General features: G+C 39.5%; 2 protein-coding genes across 6 annotated transcripts; one reads left to right on the top strand and one right to left on the bottom strand.

The window, feature by feature from the left end:
* Positions 1-470: 470 nt before the first annotated feature.
* Positions 471-4,351, bottom strand: srsf9 (serine and arginine rich splicing factor 9). Of its 5 annotated transcripts, none has more exons than XM_020618606.1 (5): positions 4,208-4,351; positions 2,968-3,366; positions 2,591-2,805; positions 909-1,081; positions 471-823 (listed from the first exon to the last, which is right to left on the bottom strand). In XM_020618606.1, exons 2-5 carry the CDS (start codon positions 3,123-3,125, stop codon positions 596-598), a joined length of 774 nt encoding a protein of 257 aa, XP_020474262.1. In that variant the 5' UTR covers positions 3,126-3,366; positions 4,208-4,351; the 3' UTR covers positions 471-595. The 5 variants fall into 5 exon arrangements, with proteins under 5 accessions (XP_020474262.1, XP_020474263.1, XP_020474265.1 ...); XM_020618607.1 differs by having other exon boundaries at positions 2,968-3,260; XM_020618609.1 differs by having other exon boundaries at positions 2,968-3,167.
* Positions 4,352-7,198: 2,847 nt separating this feature from the next.
* prodha (proline dehydrogenase (oxidase) 1a) lies at positions 7,199-15,808 on the top strand. Its single transcript, XM_020618581.1, has 14 exons — positions 7,199-7,609; positions 7,786-7,994; positions 9,213-9,247; positions 10,093-10,242; positions 10,442-10,506; positions 10,884-11,000; positions 11,179-11,258; positions 11,456-11,537; positions 11,877-11,969; positions 12,115-12,261; positions 12,533-12,708; positions 12,795-12,893; positions 13,161-13,249; positions 13,725-15,808. Exons 1-14 carry the CDS (start codon positions 7,274-7,276, stop codon positions 13,913-13,915), a joined length of 1,869 nt encoding a protein of 622 aa, XP_020474237.1. The 5' UTR covers positions 7,199-7,273; the 3' UTR covers positions 13,916-15,808.
* Positions 15,809-18,345: the final 2,537 nt, after the last annotated feature.

Genomic DNA, 18,345 nt, shown 5'->3' with positions numbered 1-18,345 from the left:
TATATTCCACCTTGGTCAGAGGCCACACAATTAAAAATATTCTGAAAGGTGAGACAACAGTCAATGTGTAACGACTTAAAAATGCTCACTAATTTCATGTGGATAAGCTTCACATTCCTAGATTGGCATTTATAGATTGGCATTTATACTTAAAGCTACAGAAATGGGACACACAAAAAGAACATTTTTCCAGAGTTTAAGAAGCGGTATAACCTTTCACCTGACATTTGCAGACTTATGTAATTTTGTTGTGGACAAGAAAACATTATGTCCTTGCATGGGTTCCTGTCAAAGTTTGACATGAATAAAAGTAACCATACAATGAGAATATACCCGCTAATGGGGGTGTTTTAGATAACACATATGAGCATTTCGAAAACAAAGACCCTAAGGTTGTAGGAAGGAGCAGGGTGTTCAGGGGATCTGACCATGGAATGTATGTGTAAAAAAAAAAAATAATAAAAAAAAAATAAAAAAAAAATTTTAAATGGTACATCCTACAAAGAGGCCTGGGGTAAAAAAACAAACAAACAAACAAAAAAAAAAGTAAAATTAGAAAACATTTCCCCACTTCATCTATAAATGATGGGCCTTTCTACCGATAATGACGCGGAGGTGGGCTGTGGTGCTGTGGAGGGTGCCGCCTGGGGGGTGGACTATGGCGTGACATAGCAAAGCGAGGAGGTGATTGGTAGCGTGGAGGGGGAGATCCTCTGTTACGGTAGGGTGGTGAATAGCGGCCTCTAGATCTGGAGCGGGAACGTGACCGACCCCAGTTGGGAGTGCCCCTCTCCTCAAAGACACGGATGTAAGCAGTCTCACCCTACAAAAGGAGAACAGATGACATTTGTTGCTTTAACTTTTTAAAGGGTAAAGGACAAATAAATCTCATCTTCGCTGACACTTACTTGATGTGAACGGAACTCAGTTCGATCCAGTCTACGCAATGCATATTCCATGTCCTCTCTACGAAGAAATTCCACTACACCCTCTCCGTCTCGCTGCACATCTGCAAAGCAAACATCCCCTGCCTCGCGCATATGATCCTTCAGATCCTGCCAGCTTCCAGATGGTGGCAACCCTGGCATAGAAATAAGACAAATGTGATGGGGACAGAAGTTACTTCCTCGCATGAATTCTTTTGCAATTTCTAACCTAAAATTATTGCAAGGACAAGTTTCACCTTCTGTACAAAGCTTAAAACCTTTGGGGTAGACTAAATAAACTTAGCAGGAAGCATCTGGACGTAGTTTTGGGTAGAAGACATTTCACACTTGAAGTAACACTGTTTATTTGCTTAGTCATTTTTATCAAGTCTGAGCTTAGCAGCAATAAAAATCTAAACTGCTTATTTTGTTATATTACACAGCCTTATGCTGGTTTACTGTTTACTTGCCCAGGTCTCTTTATTTTTATTCCTTTATTCCCATTATCTCATCTCAATGCGCATTCCTTTGTCTGTCTGCATTGTTTACTGCCTATTTATACTGCTTATTTTGCATCGTTTGCCCTGGTTGTTGCTTGTTAATACTGCTTATTACTTTTATCTTACACAGGTTTACCGTTTACTTGCCCCTTGCATGGGGATATGCACATACACATTGAGAGCCGATGTACCAGAGTCAAATTCCTCGTGTGCCCAACACACCTGGCCAATAAAACAGATTGAGATTCTAAAAGCTAGATGCAAACAGAGACATGGGAAGGGTGGGGTTTTTGCATGCTTCTCTTCATTGTAAATGTACATACAAGGGATGTTTTATTAAATATTCAGCATATAATTATAAGATCAGGATCTCAAAGTTATAAGATAGTAAGAAATAATTACAAGATCCTGTATTTTTTTCTTTGATGAATGCAATGCACTTCCATAGAACCCCACAGTGTTACACTTCCAGAAATCTACTCTAGTATGTCTGGTCAAGTCAGGCAACTCCAAAAACTTAAAACTTTAATGGAATGGTCTTACATAAGCAGTCCAATACTACAAGCTTGTATGAACATGAGATAAATGAAACATACAACAAATAATTATATAAAATGACAAAATTACACCTACCAGTCACTATAGTTGGTGTTTGGGATTATGCAGCCAACATGACCGGTTTCAGTTTAGGGTTTTTTCATGACTTAAGGAGCTGACTTGACCTCATCCAATTAGTCCCTTTGACCTCCAGTCCGCCATGAGAGAGAGAAACATATATGCCTACAACTCATGACGTCCTCTACTAGTCCACTTGTCCTTCAGTCCGCCATGAGAGAGAGAAACATATCTGCCTATGACTCACGACGTCCTCTACTAGTCCTCGTCCTTCAGTCCGCCACGAGAGACAGGGAAACATATCTGCCTACGAACTCCTTCCTACCAGTCCCCTTGACTTCCAGGCCACAGGGAAAGCGAGATAAATATTATCTGCCTATGACTCACAATACCCTCTACTAGTCCCTTTGTCCTCCAATTCGCCAGGAGAGAGACAGAAACATATCTGCCTATGGCTCTTATGTCCACCTTCCTATCAGTCCCCTTGACTTCCAGGTCGCAGTGAAAGAGATAAATATTAATTGGCTATCACTCATGACGTCCACCTACCAGTCACTATGACGCGGAATTCAGATCTTCGAGTTGGGGGTCCAAATCTTCCCCTAGGTCCTCCTCCTCCTCCTCCTACTCCTCCTGCTCCTCCTCCTCCACCACCTCCTCCCATAGGACCAAATTTTGCACCAGAAGATCGCGGATACTCTACACGCAGCTTGCAGTCTCCATATCCATATCCATTCCTTCCATACACAGCATCATCTGCATCCCTAAGAGAAGAGAGCAAAGAACTCCTTACCAAAGTATGCTTCATCACTAGTGGATAAAGACCTGGAAATGCCGTCTCCATCCATTCCCTGCTGGCAGTCACTGGAGATGCTATTACAAGGTGAATGTGATTCGACTTGGCAAAGACCTTCCCATAAACTCACCGTGGGTCTTCAAAGCGGACGAAGGCAAAAGGAATTGTGCCTCTATTGTTCTTCAGTTCAATTTCACGGATTTTTCCATATTTGAAGAAGAGATCCTCAATGTCTCTCTCCTGGACATCTGCGGGAAGATTCCCCACATAGATCCGGCCATCCGACATAGCGTTTGAGTGAGAGGCACTGCTGACACAGAATGAGGGCAACTGCAGACTTTAAGATCACTTCTTGTTCCACAAATAGTGTAGTGGTCCTTATCCTAATCCTAGTTCCAATCCAAAACTGTGTCCATCCACTTCCTTAAGTTAGACAAAAAGAAAACTTTAAACCAGGGATTCAGCCATGATAGTGGTAAAGGATGAGTTCAAGACATATGGCACAGGGCCTCGGATCCAAGCCTGAAAACTTTAAAACACAGTGTAAGAATGTACAACAACCTTAATAATTGATATTATACTACAAGAAGTCATGAGCATCATGTGGAAAATAACCTGACTACTTAAATACATTGTATCCTACGCCTATAGTATGTGTGTTAAGAAAAATACGTACAGATAACAAGCTTGTTATCAGTAATCAACAAACTGAAAAGGCATTTCATTAACATTCAATAAATTTTCCGTGCATGACGTTAAAATAGCATTTCTCCAGAATTCAAGACATTTCCGGGGCCTTCAATCCCGCGTATAAAACCGTTTGTGAAGCGACCAAACCTATTCTACCAGCTAGATATTGATAAGTCGCCTATAAATATGTATGTTGCCAGGCTGGGTGCAATAATAACCACACCTTGAAATGCCACGACTAACACATTCGTTGTAGTATTAACCTAATTCTAAAGAACGCAAGCAACGTTAGCTGTCAACCATTCACGTTAGCCAGCAGCTACCTAGCTAACATGAACTAGCGAGGATGCTAGCGGGAGCGTTATGTACAATGGGTTGCCAGCTTTCGAGTTTTAATACAATTGGCGAATATGCAACAGAAAATATGTATTTTAACCGAGTGGCTCAACTGTACATTTGTTGCCTGAAAGCGAAAATCAGCTTTAGACATGTTATATACTCCATGGATTACGATAAGTTACCATATCAGTCTCTTTGTTAATAATGTAAGGTCAGGTGGTCGAGCTAACCAGCGCCTGTTTCGAATAAAATGCACCAATATTTATCACACTGTGAGATACAGGGTATTAAACAGTGCATATTAAATGCATGCGCTAACAAACACGTGCTACTGCTATTACCTTTCACAAGTATAGGCTCCTTTTTATATATTTAATGCTACCGGTTGAAAAGCTATGCCGCTTCCGTGAAAGTTAGCAACGCTAGTAGCGAGCAGCTTTGTGTCTTCTTCTACGTCTTATTTCCGGCAGACAGCAATGAGTTTAATTCTTTGCTGCCCATTTCCGGAAACGAGGAAAACAGTCTCCAAACTACGTACAGTATATCCGCAACTCCTAATAATGCTTCGAGTTGGTTTTAACTCCCAGCTTAGCTTTATCTAAAACTGTTTTGAAATACATTAAATAGGACAGGTTGTTCAGCATGCTCTCCTCTCCTTGAGCTATCAAAACAGGTTTCTGTAGTTTGGCAAACGTCTCATTTAATCAGAGGATGCTTTTCTGACTGTCTCTTGCACAATTGTCCCCCAAGGACCTCCAGTAAAGGAAGTGGTGAAAGAAGTACTCGTATCCTTTACTTGCGTAAAAATAGCAATGCACAAGTGTAAAAATACTCTGTTACAAATACAGCATTCAAAATGTTGCTTAAGTAAAAGTACAAAAGTATCAGCATCAAAATTAACTTCAAGTACTAAAAGTAAAAGTACTTATTATGCAGAATGGTATAATATTGTATTGTATTATAATTACTCATTATGTACATCACATTTAATGTTGCAGCTGGCAAAGGGGGAGCTAGTTTTAACTAGCTTATATGCATTTAATTTGAATTACTGCTGGGCAGCTGGTTTTTTTTTTATTTTTATTTTTTTTTTACCATATAATTAATTCATGTATTAATCCGGTTCTGAAAGGTAACTAGCAACTAAATATAAAATCAATTTAGTGTAGTGTAAAGTACATTATTTGCATCTAAAATGTAGTGAAGTCAATGTATAAAGTAACAGAAAATGAAAATACTCAAGTATATTTTACCATGAAAGGATAACTATAAGATGTAACATTAATAAAGATGCTTTGGATTTGAAATACAAACTAATATCTGTCTGGGATCTTCTTATCTTGCTATCCATCCATCCATCCAGTTTCTATACCGCTGAGCCCCAAATGTGGTCACGGGGGGCTGGAGCCAATCCCAGCCAGCTGTGGGCGAGAGGCGGGGTACACCCAGGACAGGTTGCCAGTCCATCGCAGGTCTCTTGCTATCATTTTCTGGAGATTGATGTGGTGTGGTATGTGCTTCGATGACGACTGTATAAGTGTTGTGTATAGCATCTTCTCAGCGGGAGGGGAAGGCAGGCTACAGAGAGATAATTGTTAGGTTATTTCTTAGTTAGATAGATGTTCAGAGATTTGTTGTCTAGAAATGTTTAGTGGAGACAGGATGTCTAGCTTAGGCTGTTAACTGCTCAGTTTAAATTCATGTGCTTGCAGTGCAGACTGCATGTAGGCCAAGGTTGCAGGCAAAGAGCTGTTAGTATTAAGTGTAATGCTAATCTTAATATTTGTCTTAATGTGAAATGTCATGTCAAATTGTTCTAGATACACACCACAAAAACAACAGCCACACACCTTGACTTATCCTCATGTTTTGACTAACGTTATGGTCAGCTGCAAGCTGGCATATCAGGTGACGTCACGGTTTGACGCCCTGCGTAGTATGGGCTAGCCCAAAATGATTAAAATTATATAGGTTTGATGGTCCAGGGTCTTTCATCTTTCCAAGCTGCCTGCGCGCAGGTTGGTGGTGGGAGAGATCTGGACGTGTAATGTTAATTTTACCTGTGATCCTCTGAATAAACCAGCACAGTTATTTTTTATAAAATCTAAAGCGGTCTGCTTCGTCTCATTGTGAGTTCCTGGTTTAAAAGAGCCGGAAGAGGCTTCGTAGAGAAATAGAAGCTTATATACTCAGAGTTTGTTTTAAGAAAACCTGCTAAACCATGAGTTGAAGGGAAACATTTTAGTGCAGGAACAGAGATCACTGTAGCACATGGTTTACTTACCAAACCTGTTCCCAGGAACCCCTCCCAAGCTTCTTTTGGGTGTGTCAGGATGAGTTGTTGCACAACCAATTATATAATACTGTCTTGAGGTCATTAGTGGCCTACTATTCAGACTCTTTTGTGTTTGTGTGTGTGTATGTGTGCTAAAAAGTAAATGGGGTTTCCCTAACTAAGAAATTATATCATCAATAAAGGCAAATGTGCAGTAATACAACATAGACTGAGTGGTACAGTATAGCCCACAAAAACTGCATGGAAAGAGAAGAGCAAATGCTGTCATAATGCTGAGACAGGAACATTTCCCTGAATAATAAATTGTCATCATATAGGCTTACATTTTAAGGCTTAAATTTATAGGCTTAAATTTTGAATGACAGCAAAAATACTGGTAGTGAGGCTACTTAAAATTCTGGTGGAGACCCCAAACTATCAAAACCTAGGAAATGGCACATTCAAAACTGAATTTTAGGTAAATGTGTAGGCCTCTGGAATTATGGATAAAACATTTAAAATAGCCTGTTTTTATTTGAAGAAGCAGTTAAGCCATTAACAAAGTATGATATATTGGATCTGTACAAACATTTCCACTATAGTTTATAGGGAAAGGAAAGATGGATGGAAAAACATTAGATGGATCCAACACTTATTTCAGTAGTTGCGCAAAATGCTTTTTTTGTTATGTCATTCTTGCACATGTACAAATAGCATCTTTACATTTTAGTGTTATAATATATCAGGAGTCCTGCACTGAAAAGGAAATAGCACAGTCCTTTAAAAAAACAGATGCTGCTCTGCATAAAATATCATGCCATGACAATTTAGAGTCACCAATCAATCTAAGGTATATGTCTTTGGAGAGAACCTGCGCAGGAACCGGGAGAATATGCTCAGAAAGGCACCGGGTCGGCCTGGGCTCGAACCCGGACCCTGCTTACTGTGAGGCAACAGTGCTAATCACCATTCCGCTATGTCGCTCAGTCAATGATCACACGATGCACATATCACAGGCGCCGCCCCCAGAACAAGAAAACTGCGCAGCGCGCGCGCGCACACACATCACATCAACTGCGGGGAAGTGAGCACTCTAAGTGTTTTTTGTTTCATTCAGTCAAGAAAGGAGACCATGTCGAGCACCAGGTTTGGAGATGCACTTGTCCGGGCAAACTCGAGCAATGTCAGGAAAATATACACATCATGGGGAAGATGTCGAGCAACATTGCCATCCACTAAGATCAAGCAAGAAAAAGAACAGATTAATAGGCACGCCGTGGTGGAAGCTGTACCGGTTGAACTTATCAGCCAGACCAAGAGCTGCACAAAGTCACAGCTGAAGAAAATCCACATTGACTTCGACAATACCAAAGAAGCCTACAAAAGCAAGGGTAATATTGAACTGCTCCGAAGTCTGCTGGTACTTAAGCTTTGTACAATTGATGTCGTCGTTGAAAAGAACAAAGAGGTGAGTTGGTTATCTACGATTTCATGTGTTAAGAAAACGAGTGCTTTTCAAATTAATGAAACGGCCTAATAATTAAGTGAATGGTCAGTAAATAAAATTTAGCCTTATCATCTAATGGATTTCAAGGTGAGCTGTTAAATAAACAGCTGAGGTATAACTTCTCCTTTCTTTATCAGTTGATGGAGCTGAGTAAGAAGGTGCTTGGGAGGTGGATGTTTGAGAAGCTGATGAAGATGACCTTTTATGGCCAGTTTGTGGCAGGAGAAGACCACGAATCCATCAGACCCTTAATTAGGAAGAATCGGGCCTTTGGTGTGGGGGCAGTTTTGGACTATAGTGTTGAAGAGGACTTGTCACAAGAGGAGGCAGAGAAGAAGGAAATGGAGTAAGTAGTGATTACATGTGACTGAACAGAAGGACACTAAAAGATTAAGGTCTGTGGTCCTACTGTCTTATTATACTGTTACTCGTTGCAGCAGGGTAACCCGACCACGATGGAAGTGTAAAGAATATGCGGAGTGATTTCACATCAAAACATATGGCACTGATGTTTGAAATACAGGTTAAAAGTATGAGCAAACCATTTTTATTTAATTCTCTGGGAATATGAGTTTTTCCCCAGGCTGACAATATATGTTTTCTTTCTGCAAATCATCCTTTGGCTCCCTCATTTACACAAAGAACATAGTGTAAAGAACATAGTGTCCCAACAAATTCCACTCAGCTATTTTGTATCAGATCAAGTTATTCCAGTTTAAGCACTTTAGGATTGTATTGTAGTTGTTAACAAGTCTACACCAGTCATGAAAATCCATACTGTGTTTCCTCCAAGTAGTAAATAGTCTGTAATAAAAATCCAATGTGTCTTGTTTGATCACTACTATAGTAAAACAGTGCTTGTCCTCTATTGGTCAGCTGGGACAAACCCTTCTCTTCTGATTGGCTGAGGCTGCTAGGCATGGGGCACACACCCATACACACACACACATACATGGATGTATTGTGCAATCCCCTGAGGAGGAAATTAGGCCTACCTTATTTTTAAACAGAGCATGATGTTACTAAAGACAAGCATACATGTGCTGAACTTTACACAAGGACATGTACATACCCATTAACACGTTTTTATTTAGACTCCAGTTCTCTTTATAAAAGAAAGACACTATTTGAATTCACAGAAAGGAAAGACTGTTGCATAGCAGACCTCTCATGTCACCCTAATCTCTCACGTCACACCACCTGATATGCTGTGTAACATGAGAGGTCACAAGAACTGCATGAAGCCCCACTAAGCTGGTTAAAACATGGAAGACAAACGTTAGCCATGTGCCAACATTTAAGACAGACATTTTCTTTTCTTTTTTTTCATAGTTCAATATCTAGCCTCTGTAGGTTGTAAAACCTTTTTGGCAAAATGTTTTTGTGATCAGCCAATTTCAAAGTGGCATAAGAAGCTATTAATTTATCAGTGGGCTCTGATTGTATGAGAAATGATTGACTGTGTAATTAAGTTCCTATATGTTATGTAAAGTAAAATGTTTTAGTTAGACAACAATGACAGTAATTTTTGCTGTTCTAATACTAATCGCTCATTCTTTTTCAGATCATGTGTTTCTGAAGCAGAGAAAGAAAGTCCAGGTGTGTATATTTGTTGAAAATAACTGTTTTGCCTTGAACCGAAAGTGTTCTATATCCAAATTTGCAGCTACAGCATAATCTCTAGCAGTTAGCAGGCAGAGCGGGGAGTTGTAAAGCTGAGCTACTGCTATGCTTTGATATTCAGCTGCTTCAGCTTAGTTGGAACTCAGCATAAATCTCTGCCAAGTGTCGGGTCAGGTGTGGGCTGTTCATGCAGTTATGATCCGTACCCTGGATAGCACTGATTATATTTAGTGGGGTCAGAAATGTCCAGTCTAGTGTCCAGTCAAGGTGGTTTTTACAGTCGTGGTTGATGTTTGAGCAGTCAAATAGCGGTGCTTTCTCTGATCTTACTTCTAAATCTTGTTGGTTATGAGAATTACTTTATCAATAGCAACATAAAAACACACGATCTGTATCACTCTTTCATTAGTGATGATGATGATGTTTAGACAGAAATTTCATATTATTTTGAGAAAGACTTGTCACCTCCAACTAAAACTATCATTAATCAAGTCAAAGTTCCCATAAACCATTTCTTCTGTAGGACTGAAATGATTCTGATGGCTACACATTCAAACTGATGAATAAACAGAAGTTGTTTTTATTAACTTTGAAATGTTGTTCCTGAAAGTGTCTTTTGTTTTTTAGCATTATTTAGTATAATTTCTGAATGAATGCATAAATGATCTCATTAATAAAATGGAATCCCGATCTGCTCTGAATATTCATCGAAATTTAAAATGCTGTCAAAAATATGTGAGAAAAAAGCTTTAAGGTGGGAGTGACAACTTTTTTTTTTTTTGCAGTGTGAAGCAGCTAATGTTGCTTTGTTTTCACTCCAGATTCTGATCATCGTGAGAAGAAGTACAAGGCTCATCGTCAGTTTGGGGACAGGCGTGGGGGGGTTATCAGTGCCCGCACCTACTTCTATGCAGATGAGGCCAAATGTGACAGCCAAATGGAGACATTCATAAACTGCATTAAAGCCTCTGGTAAATAGAAGGTTTCTGAACAAATGATTAAGAAGGATAATGTATGTTAGTTAGTATGTGGTTGTTATTACAATAATGACTACACCACTACTCACACTATTAAGGTAAAACAACAATATAAATGGCAGAGATGAATTATATCAGATAAAATGGGTGGACCGTTACACAACAGTGACATAAAATGTGTTTTCAATTTCAGGTGGAGCTTCTGAAGATGGATTTTCTGCCATCAAAATGACTGCTCTGGGGCGCCCCCACTTCCTGGTAAGTTTTCCTTTATGTCCTCAATAATAACTGAAAATTATTACAGAATTTAGGTTAGAAATTGCATTAATTTGGCAACAACTGCACTGTCACTATTAACACAGACATTCAGCTAATCAAACACAAGGTCACCAGTACAGAGTAATGGGGAAATAAAAGTAATAAAGTTTTCAAAATTTGGTATTTAGCTTTCTTTTTAGCCAGGAGGGAAACTGTCACCCGCATTTCACTCGGTGGAGTCACAACTCAGCCTCAAACTGAATTAATGTTCTAAAATGAAAGTTAACAGTGATTTTGTGCAAATAAAACACTGACATGAAAATATGGTTTAAATGCAGTATTATAACTTGATCATTAATGCTTTTGTGTCTGATCAGCTCCAGTTTTCAGAAGTCCTGGTTAAATGGAGAAGGTTCTTTAACTTCCTCGCAGCACAACAGGGAAAGTCTGAAATGATGGTTCTGGAGCAAAAACTGGAGCTGGAGCAACTCAAGGTGTGTGTAATACAGCATTATGCACGCTCCTGCACTGCTGTTCTTTTTTAGTTGTCTCTCTAAGAGTTACTTAGTTGTGTTCAAGTCTTCATGATTGTGAACACTATCCTTCTTTAAGACAATTATCAACTGCATTGCACTGTATCTTTTTTTTAATGAGTGAAGATTTCCTTTGTAGGAAAGCTTGACTAAGATGGGTGTTGGATCCAAGGATGACGTTGAGAATTGGTTTATTGGAGAGAAGCTGGGTTTGTCAGGGTAAGAGGGGAACTCTCATTAGTGTAACAGTTGTATTGTTTACATCAGTACAATATACTCTCTGGCTGGTTTGGTCTTCTTAGCTAAACTACACTAAGTCATCTGCAATAAAACTATTCTGAATGACTTTAATTTGGAATCTGTTTCACCAGAATTTCACATATTTTAACTGTCAGTTTCTCACGTCTTCTTTTCAGAACAATAGATCTCCTGGACTGGAACAGTTTAATAAATGATACAACAAAAATCTCCAATCTGCTAATGGTGCCAAACGTCGAGGTGAGTCTTTATCATGTAAATATTTAGTGGAGTGCTCACTCTGAGCCGGACACAAACCTGGAGCCTCCGTGCTGTGAGGCAATTGCACCACCATGCTGCCCCTATATAAGCATATATACTTTCCAAACCCAACATTGTAGACCCTTTGTAAACCCTACATTTTTCCGGTGAATGCAATTCTAGTTATTGGTGCAATAAACAGATGTAAACTCAATAGTAAAAGATATGTGGCTAAGACAGCAGTTTCTGTTTCAATCATGCTGCTCTCACCCCCCACCATCCTGTTCACAGAGAAAGCAAATCCCAAATGATTTAATGTTTTGTATGTTGGTTGTGCAGACAGGCCACCTGGAGCCTTTGCTGAACAAGTTTACAGCTGAGGAGGAGAGGCAGATGAAGAGAATGCTGCAGAGAGTTGACGTCCTGGCGAAGGTGAGGATGTAGAAACAAATACATGCATTTATTAAATAATTGTGATAAGAAATACATAACAGTATACAACATCTTTATTGTTATTTTCAAAGGCCTGGTTCAGGGAAATAAAAGAACGGATCCTTTAATTTGTCTGTTGCTCCAGCAAGCCATGGAGAACGGTGTCAGACTAATGGTGGATGCCGAGCAGACGTACTTCCAGCCAGCCATTAGTCGACTGACCCTGGAAATGCAGAGGAAATTCAACAGAGAGAAACCAGTCATTTTTAACACTTACCAGTGTTACCTCAGGGTGGGACTACAATTCCCTCACTGCTGTTTATTATGACAATTTTCACTTAAACCAAAATTACTCTTCTTTTTTGTTAAGACTGTTGGTACTTTTTGTAACATTGAGTTTCACCATATGGCTAGAAAAGCCTTGTTCAGTAACAAGCTCCTGCATCATTAAACTGATCAGGATGTTATATGGAGACATAACACACAGCTATCAGGACATTGTTTTAGGAACACTTGATAATTTTGTGATAAACTCTCATGTATTTGTGTTGTAAATGATTTAGGAAGCCTATGACAGTGTAACTGTGGATGTTGAGCTGTCACGACGGGAGGGCTGGTACTTTGGTGCCAAACTGGTCCGCGGAGCCTACATGTACCAAGAGAGAGCCAGGGCTAAGGAGATTGGCTATGAAGACCCAATAAACCCAGACTATGAGGCCACGAACAGGATGTATCACAAGTAAGTCTTGAATTATTTTCAGAGCTCGTTAGTAGATCAGCTAGAAAATATCTAAGTTCTAACCATCTGCCTTGTTGTTTGTTCAGATGTTTAGAGTATGTGCTGGAAGAGATTGAACACAGCCACAAAGCAAATATCATGGTTGCAACTCACAATGAAGACACAGTGAAATTCACCCTAGAAAAGTATGTTTTGTCTCCAGCCTGCTTGAAAAATGGAACATGTACTAAGTGCAGATTTTGTTTGAGCATACATGAAAGCTTTACACCTCTCATTTAAAAAGGATAATCCTAATGGGTTAAACTAATGCCCCGGATACTGCTCTAAGTAAAATGTTTTCTCTCTCCACTTTTCAGTGCTCTTATAGGGTTTACTAAATGATACTGGTACATCAGTGATGGAAACTCAAACTCCAACTTTCATTATGTAATAGTGTGTTTATGTTTTTTTAGGATGAATGATATGGGTCTTTCACCCACTGAGAATAAAGTTTACTTTGGACAGCTGCTTGGCATGTGTGACCAGATCAGCTTCCCACTGGGTATGTTGCACTCAGCTCGGATACTAGAAGTAAATACTAAATCATGAAGGCATATGTTACATGGCGATTTGGGTACAGAGGTTCCACTGAAACATAGTGCACACAGATGTCAGCTTTCTAATACGAAAATGACCAGTGACCTTAGAAATGATATATCTGATCTATAGATATCTTGGAAACAAAGAACTCTTAGTTTCTCAGTGTCCTTAACTGCCGCTTACCAAATGTTATGTCAGTTTCGTTCAGCAGCCTGAACATAAACATATCACCACCCACATATCTGGTGTGAAACCTGTTAGCTAGCCATATTTTTCTTGCCGATAGTATGGGACCTCCCACTGGGTTGGTTCGACCTTGCCATATCACTTGCTAGCTCCTATCACAGCAGCACTGTTAACATGCCATGGAATGTGCACTCAGTGGAGACAATGAACATTGATTTCAAACTTGTCTCCTTGCTCTATGTTGAAAACAGGCCAAGCTGGTTTCCCAGTTTACAAGTATGTTCCATACGGCCCAGTCAATGAGGTCATCCCATATTTGTCCCGTCGTGCTCAAGAGAACCGTGGCATCATGAAAGGATCCCAGAGAGAGCGCAGCCTGGTGTGGAAGGAGCTGAAACGCAGGGTGCTGTGTGGTCAGATTTTCTATAAGCCTGTCTACTGAGTTGCTGGATCACAGTTTCATTACTGCAATATGCCTATAAACATTCCACCATCTTAGCTGTACCACTACCTGTTAATTGCTCTTGCAAAGAAAGCTTAATGTCTGCAGGGCGCTACAATGTGGACATTTCACTTGCATATGGAAGGGAAAATTAGAGCATGTGAATATGAAAAACTTGTAGGTTCACTGGTGTGAGTGACCAGGACTGCCTGTCCTCTCTGTTTTCTGTGTTGGTGTTTGAACAAGGGCAGGGCTGAGATCCTGCGCACACACACAGCAGACAGCGGGCAGAGAGTCTGCCAAGGAGAAAGTAACATCAGAGGAGATGACAGCAAATATGCTCATTACTGTATATGCAATAAAAAGCCAATAAGAGTAATTTACTGAAACCATTAAACAAACATAACCTTGCAGAAAATTGTTATTTTAAGTTTTACCTGCACGTATGTGCTAACCAAAGCGAGTGTTTTAGGCTAATAGCAACAAGCTAAAACCAAAGCTGACAGTATGTAGCCTTACTGTTTAACCTAATTTCAACCATAACTTAAAATGAGCTAAGTCTGGGCTTATATGTTACAGTTTAAAAAGTGATGCATCAATGTTGTTTCTGCCCCTAAATGTTTGTAGCACATTAGGTCCTGAGTACCTTTGCCTGTTAGGTGGTGCAGTTTTACAGTTTTACTATTTTAACTGGAATGATTTGTGATAAAAGATTTATTTTCTGTGATGGTTAATATTTGTCTCTAAAGCAGAATTTGTTTAACTTAACTCTGCAAAAACATTGAAAAACTCATTCTTTCTTTTCTAATTAATTTCTCCAAATGTTTATGCCTCAGAACACTGATATTTTCTGATATACAGCAAGGATTTCTTCAGTAGAGGCAAGAAAAGTAGAGTGAGTATGCTTTGTTACACAATATAGTAACTAAGTAAAAGTACTTGACATCTGTTCCTTTTATACAAAGGCTGTCATGCTGCTTTTTAAAATGATAAAATGTTTTGTTCAATGCCAAATGTTTGTTCAGCACAGTCAACTTGCTGTTACTCAAAAGTGCCTTGTCATTGTTTTCAAAAGATAAACTGGAAGCAATCACTTACTGGACAACTTCATCTTGTTTATGTTACTGCACACTTCTCTAAGTGGTTTGTTAATAATTGTTATGTTTATTGTTGACATTGCATGCTCTGATTTCCTCCTACAGTGCAGCTTAGGTTGATTGGCAACTCTAAAGTTAGACATTATCCAGAAGGGCATCCGATGTAAAATGTTCCAAGTTTAACATGCAAATCATCAGTTGGGTGGCAACTGATGATTCGCTGTGGCAACCCCTGATGGGAACAGCCGAAGGCGGAAGAAGAAGATTGTTGACAATGCATGTGTCACAGTATTAATCAACTTGAACAAATAAGTTGATTATTGTGCAGCCTGGTGCCCCAGAATGTTCCAAAAACATGCAAAGGTTACTGATGCAATTTCCAAGGACAATGGCACCCAAGTACAATAAGAACGCTGCACTGTTGCAGCTGCATATGCTGTATGAGAGAAGAGATCTCCTGTGGTTTCAGTTTGTTACTGTAGAGAAGACTTTAGAAACTGGTTACACATTAGCATCAGTGCTTCTGATGCAGCCCACAGTTTTTGTAAGCTGTGTTGCCCAGTGTAGCCTTCTGAAAGGCTGTGGTTGAATGAAAGTAACGTAAGTAAAGTTCAGTATAAAATGTTTTTCAAAACTGGAAATTAATATTACAGCATTTTTATTTAGCTGCTGAAGATGTCGACAGGAAAGACAATGGGTATGCAACACAGGTCCCCAGCCTAAATCTAAGTGTGGGTGTTGTGGTTATGTGGCATACTCATGCTCAGTGAGAGCACTTCTGTAGTTAGTACCTGATTAGCACAATAAATACACTTAACATTAAAAGAAACCAGAGTTATGTTTACTTTTGTTGAGGATCTAAAGATTGCAAATGGTCCAAAGGACTAATGAGATGAAAGCATCTTAAGCTTCGTGGTTGTCTGGAGAGGATCTATGGAGGAAGAAACTCAAAGCTTGACTGATAGAATGGTCCTTTGCTGCCTTAAAGTTATCCAAATTCCAGCTTCTCACTATAGCAACACCAGAGGCAATGTTGTTCTTACATATCTCTCTCAGTGAAAGAGAACAGATTGTCTTCAAACATATAGTATCTGATGTCAACAACTACAAACATTGCCACACAGAAGTCATGTGGGCTTCCTGTGCCAAATCAGTATGACCTACTACATCAGAGATGGTGCCACAGCTAAAGTCAAAAGCCGCTGAGGCAGCACTTATGCCCAGACTAAAGAAAAAGAGCCAGCCCCATAACACAGCACATGGTTTTCATTGTCTTTAGTTCAGTTTTTATCTTCTGAGCCACTCATGGGGTTAAATGGTAAATGCAGTCAAACCAAACGTTTGGTGTAGATAAACACTAGTATTATGGAGCCAAAATAGCAGCAAGTTAGGGGAAATAATGGTACTTGGTCATATAGGGGCAGGGAATTCCTTGCTCTCTCATGCTTGCATAGTCTTCATAGACTACTTCAATCAGCCAGTGCACCTTCCCTTATCAGAGTGATAATGGTTCCCTATCTGTTGATTAGGACTGGGGGTAAAATCAGTTTCAGATGTAAGAGACCAGAGATATTGTGGAACAGCTGTTGGAGGGTAGAAAAAAATCAGGTAAACAAGATTGTTATGCACGGCTGAAAGAAGTGAAAGTGTGTTTATGGTTTCACAGTAATAGCACAACATTACTCATGCTTTAATTCAGCTGCATCTCCAAAAGTTTTAAGTAACACATTATTTTGTTGGCCATAACATAACCTATCTACATACTGTTATGTAGAGGTGTTTCCCATTTAATAAACCAGTTCAGACCACAGGGGTGGAGAATGTCCATGTGACTTCTTTCGGTTCTCTCAGCCAATGAGCTATAAGTTCAGGGAGTCAGCACAGCATGCGACAGAGGCTTTTCTTTCACCCTGTAGAAAATCTTTACCCCAACACTGCCAATGCTGTCATCTGCAGGTAAATAAAGCTTTTTATATGTGCTTCCCCATACATTTCTCCACATATATTGTTCTCTCATTTATTCTTTTACTCACAATGTTATTTATTCTACGGATGTTCTGGTCGGCAGTAGGGCTACAGAATTGTTATATGAAGCAAAGGCATCTTGCATACTTCTTTAAAATTATTATTATTGTTATTACCACAACTACTCTGTGATTTACACATTATTTATCAAATGTAACAAATGGACAACTGTAGATGATTATCAGTGTCAAAAAAAAGAAGAAGTCAGGGCATGTAAGCAAGGGGACACCTGTTCTGGAATGATTCATTTATCAAGTCTACATAAGCATTTGTCCGGTGTCAGTGGTAGAAACTTGTCAAAAGAATTTGAATAAAGCAACAAAGTCACTGGAATCATTTTAGTAGTTTACTTTTCTTGCAGCAAGGAGACAAGGCAGCATGAGCATACAGATTGGTCTGAGTGAGGTAGGTTCATACAACATAATATATAATAAACAGTTATGCCCTGATTGCGCAGTCTAGAAGCGAATCATACTGGAATACATGCTTATCCTACAGTTGACAGTTGTGTCTCGCTTCGTCTGGAACAGTCTGTAGTTGAGTATATCACAGTACACAGGGTTTCACATGAAAGATAGAAAACGTCCTTCAGGCCTACACAGCCAGTTTCTCACATGGCTGTTCTGAAAGTTTAAAACACATTAAATAGCATAAATCATGTTTAATAACAGAATTTTTATAACAAAACCTATTTTGATATTTAGCTGTTTTCACTATGAATTATTTTCATAAAGTGGGCACTGGGCTGTTTCAAGAGGCTTGTACTTCAACTATTTGAACTCTTTTCAGCTTCAGTTTGTGCTGTTTGCAGTGAAGGCAGTATATCAAGCATAAATAGGCCTGTTTCAAGTATAAACATGGGGGCCTAGAATGAATGATGCAGCAGTATTCTTGGTTATTTTTATTATCTGTACAGTCCCTGAGTACCTACCACTTGGCTGTTCTACAATCAGTCATAAAAATCCCCTTTTAAGATGGTGGTGCAGTGGTCAGCAATGTCGCAGTCAGACTCACAGCAAGTATGTTCTAGATTCGAACCATGTGGCTGACCGAGGCCTTTCTGTGTGGAGTTTGCATCTTGGGTAGTCGGCTTCTCTCTACAGTCCAAAGGTTAGGTTGATTGGTGATTCTAAATTGTTCCCTATCACCCCTGTGATAGACCTGCATTTGTCCAGGGTGTACCCTCTTCGTGACCCTAATCTATACCATTTATCCTAGGGTTGACCCTAGGATAAATGGTATAGATTATGGATGGATGGATCTTTCTTTTAACCTCTTAATTTTACAGTAGATATTACTGCTATAGGT

This window comes from Monopterus albus, unplaced genomic scaffold (genome assembly GCF_001952655.1).
Source record: "Monopterus albus unplaced genomic scaffold, M_albus_1.0 scaffold208.1, whole genome shotgun sequence".
Taxonomy (NCBI): Eukaryota; Metazoa; Chordata; class Actinopteri; order Synbranchiformes; family Synbranchidae; genus Monopterus; species Monopterus albus.
The sequence above is the reverse complement of the archived record's forward strand: the minus strand, read 5'-3'. Positions and strand labels throughout refer to the sequence as shown.

What these genes read in the sequence shown, in the direction of transcription:
- srsf9 (XM_020618606.1), bottom strand. Translation starts at nt 3,125, where the DNA reads ATGTCGGATGGCCGGATCTATGTGGGGAATCTTCCCGCAGATGTCCAG. An exon ending in GTCCGCTTTGAAGACCCACG is followed by an intron (nt 2,806 to 2,967) that starts GTGAGTTTATGG and finishes CTCTTCTCTTAG; the next exon opens with GGATGCAGATGATGCTGTGT. An exon ending in CTGAGTTCCGTTCACATCAA is followed by an intron (nt 824 to 908) that starts GTAAGTGTCAGC and finishes CTCCTTTTGTAG; the next exon opens with GGTGAGACTGCTTACATCCG.
- prodha (XM_020618581.1), top strand. Translation starts at nt 7,274, where the DNA reads ATGTCGAGCACCAGGTTTGGAGATGCACTTGTCCGGGCAAACTCGAGC. An exon ending in TAATGGTGCCAAACGTCGAG is followed by an intron (nt 11,538 to 11,876) that starts GTGAGTCTTTAT and finishes TTGGTTGTGCAG; the next exon opens with ACAGGCCACCTGGAGCCTTT. An exon ending in CTTACCAGTGTTACCTCAGG is followed by an intron (nt 12,262 to 12,532) that starts GTGGGACTACAA and finishes TAAATGATTTAG; the next exon opens with GAAGCCTATGACAGTGTAAC.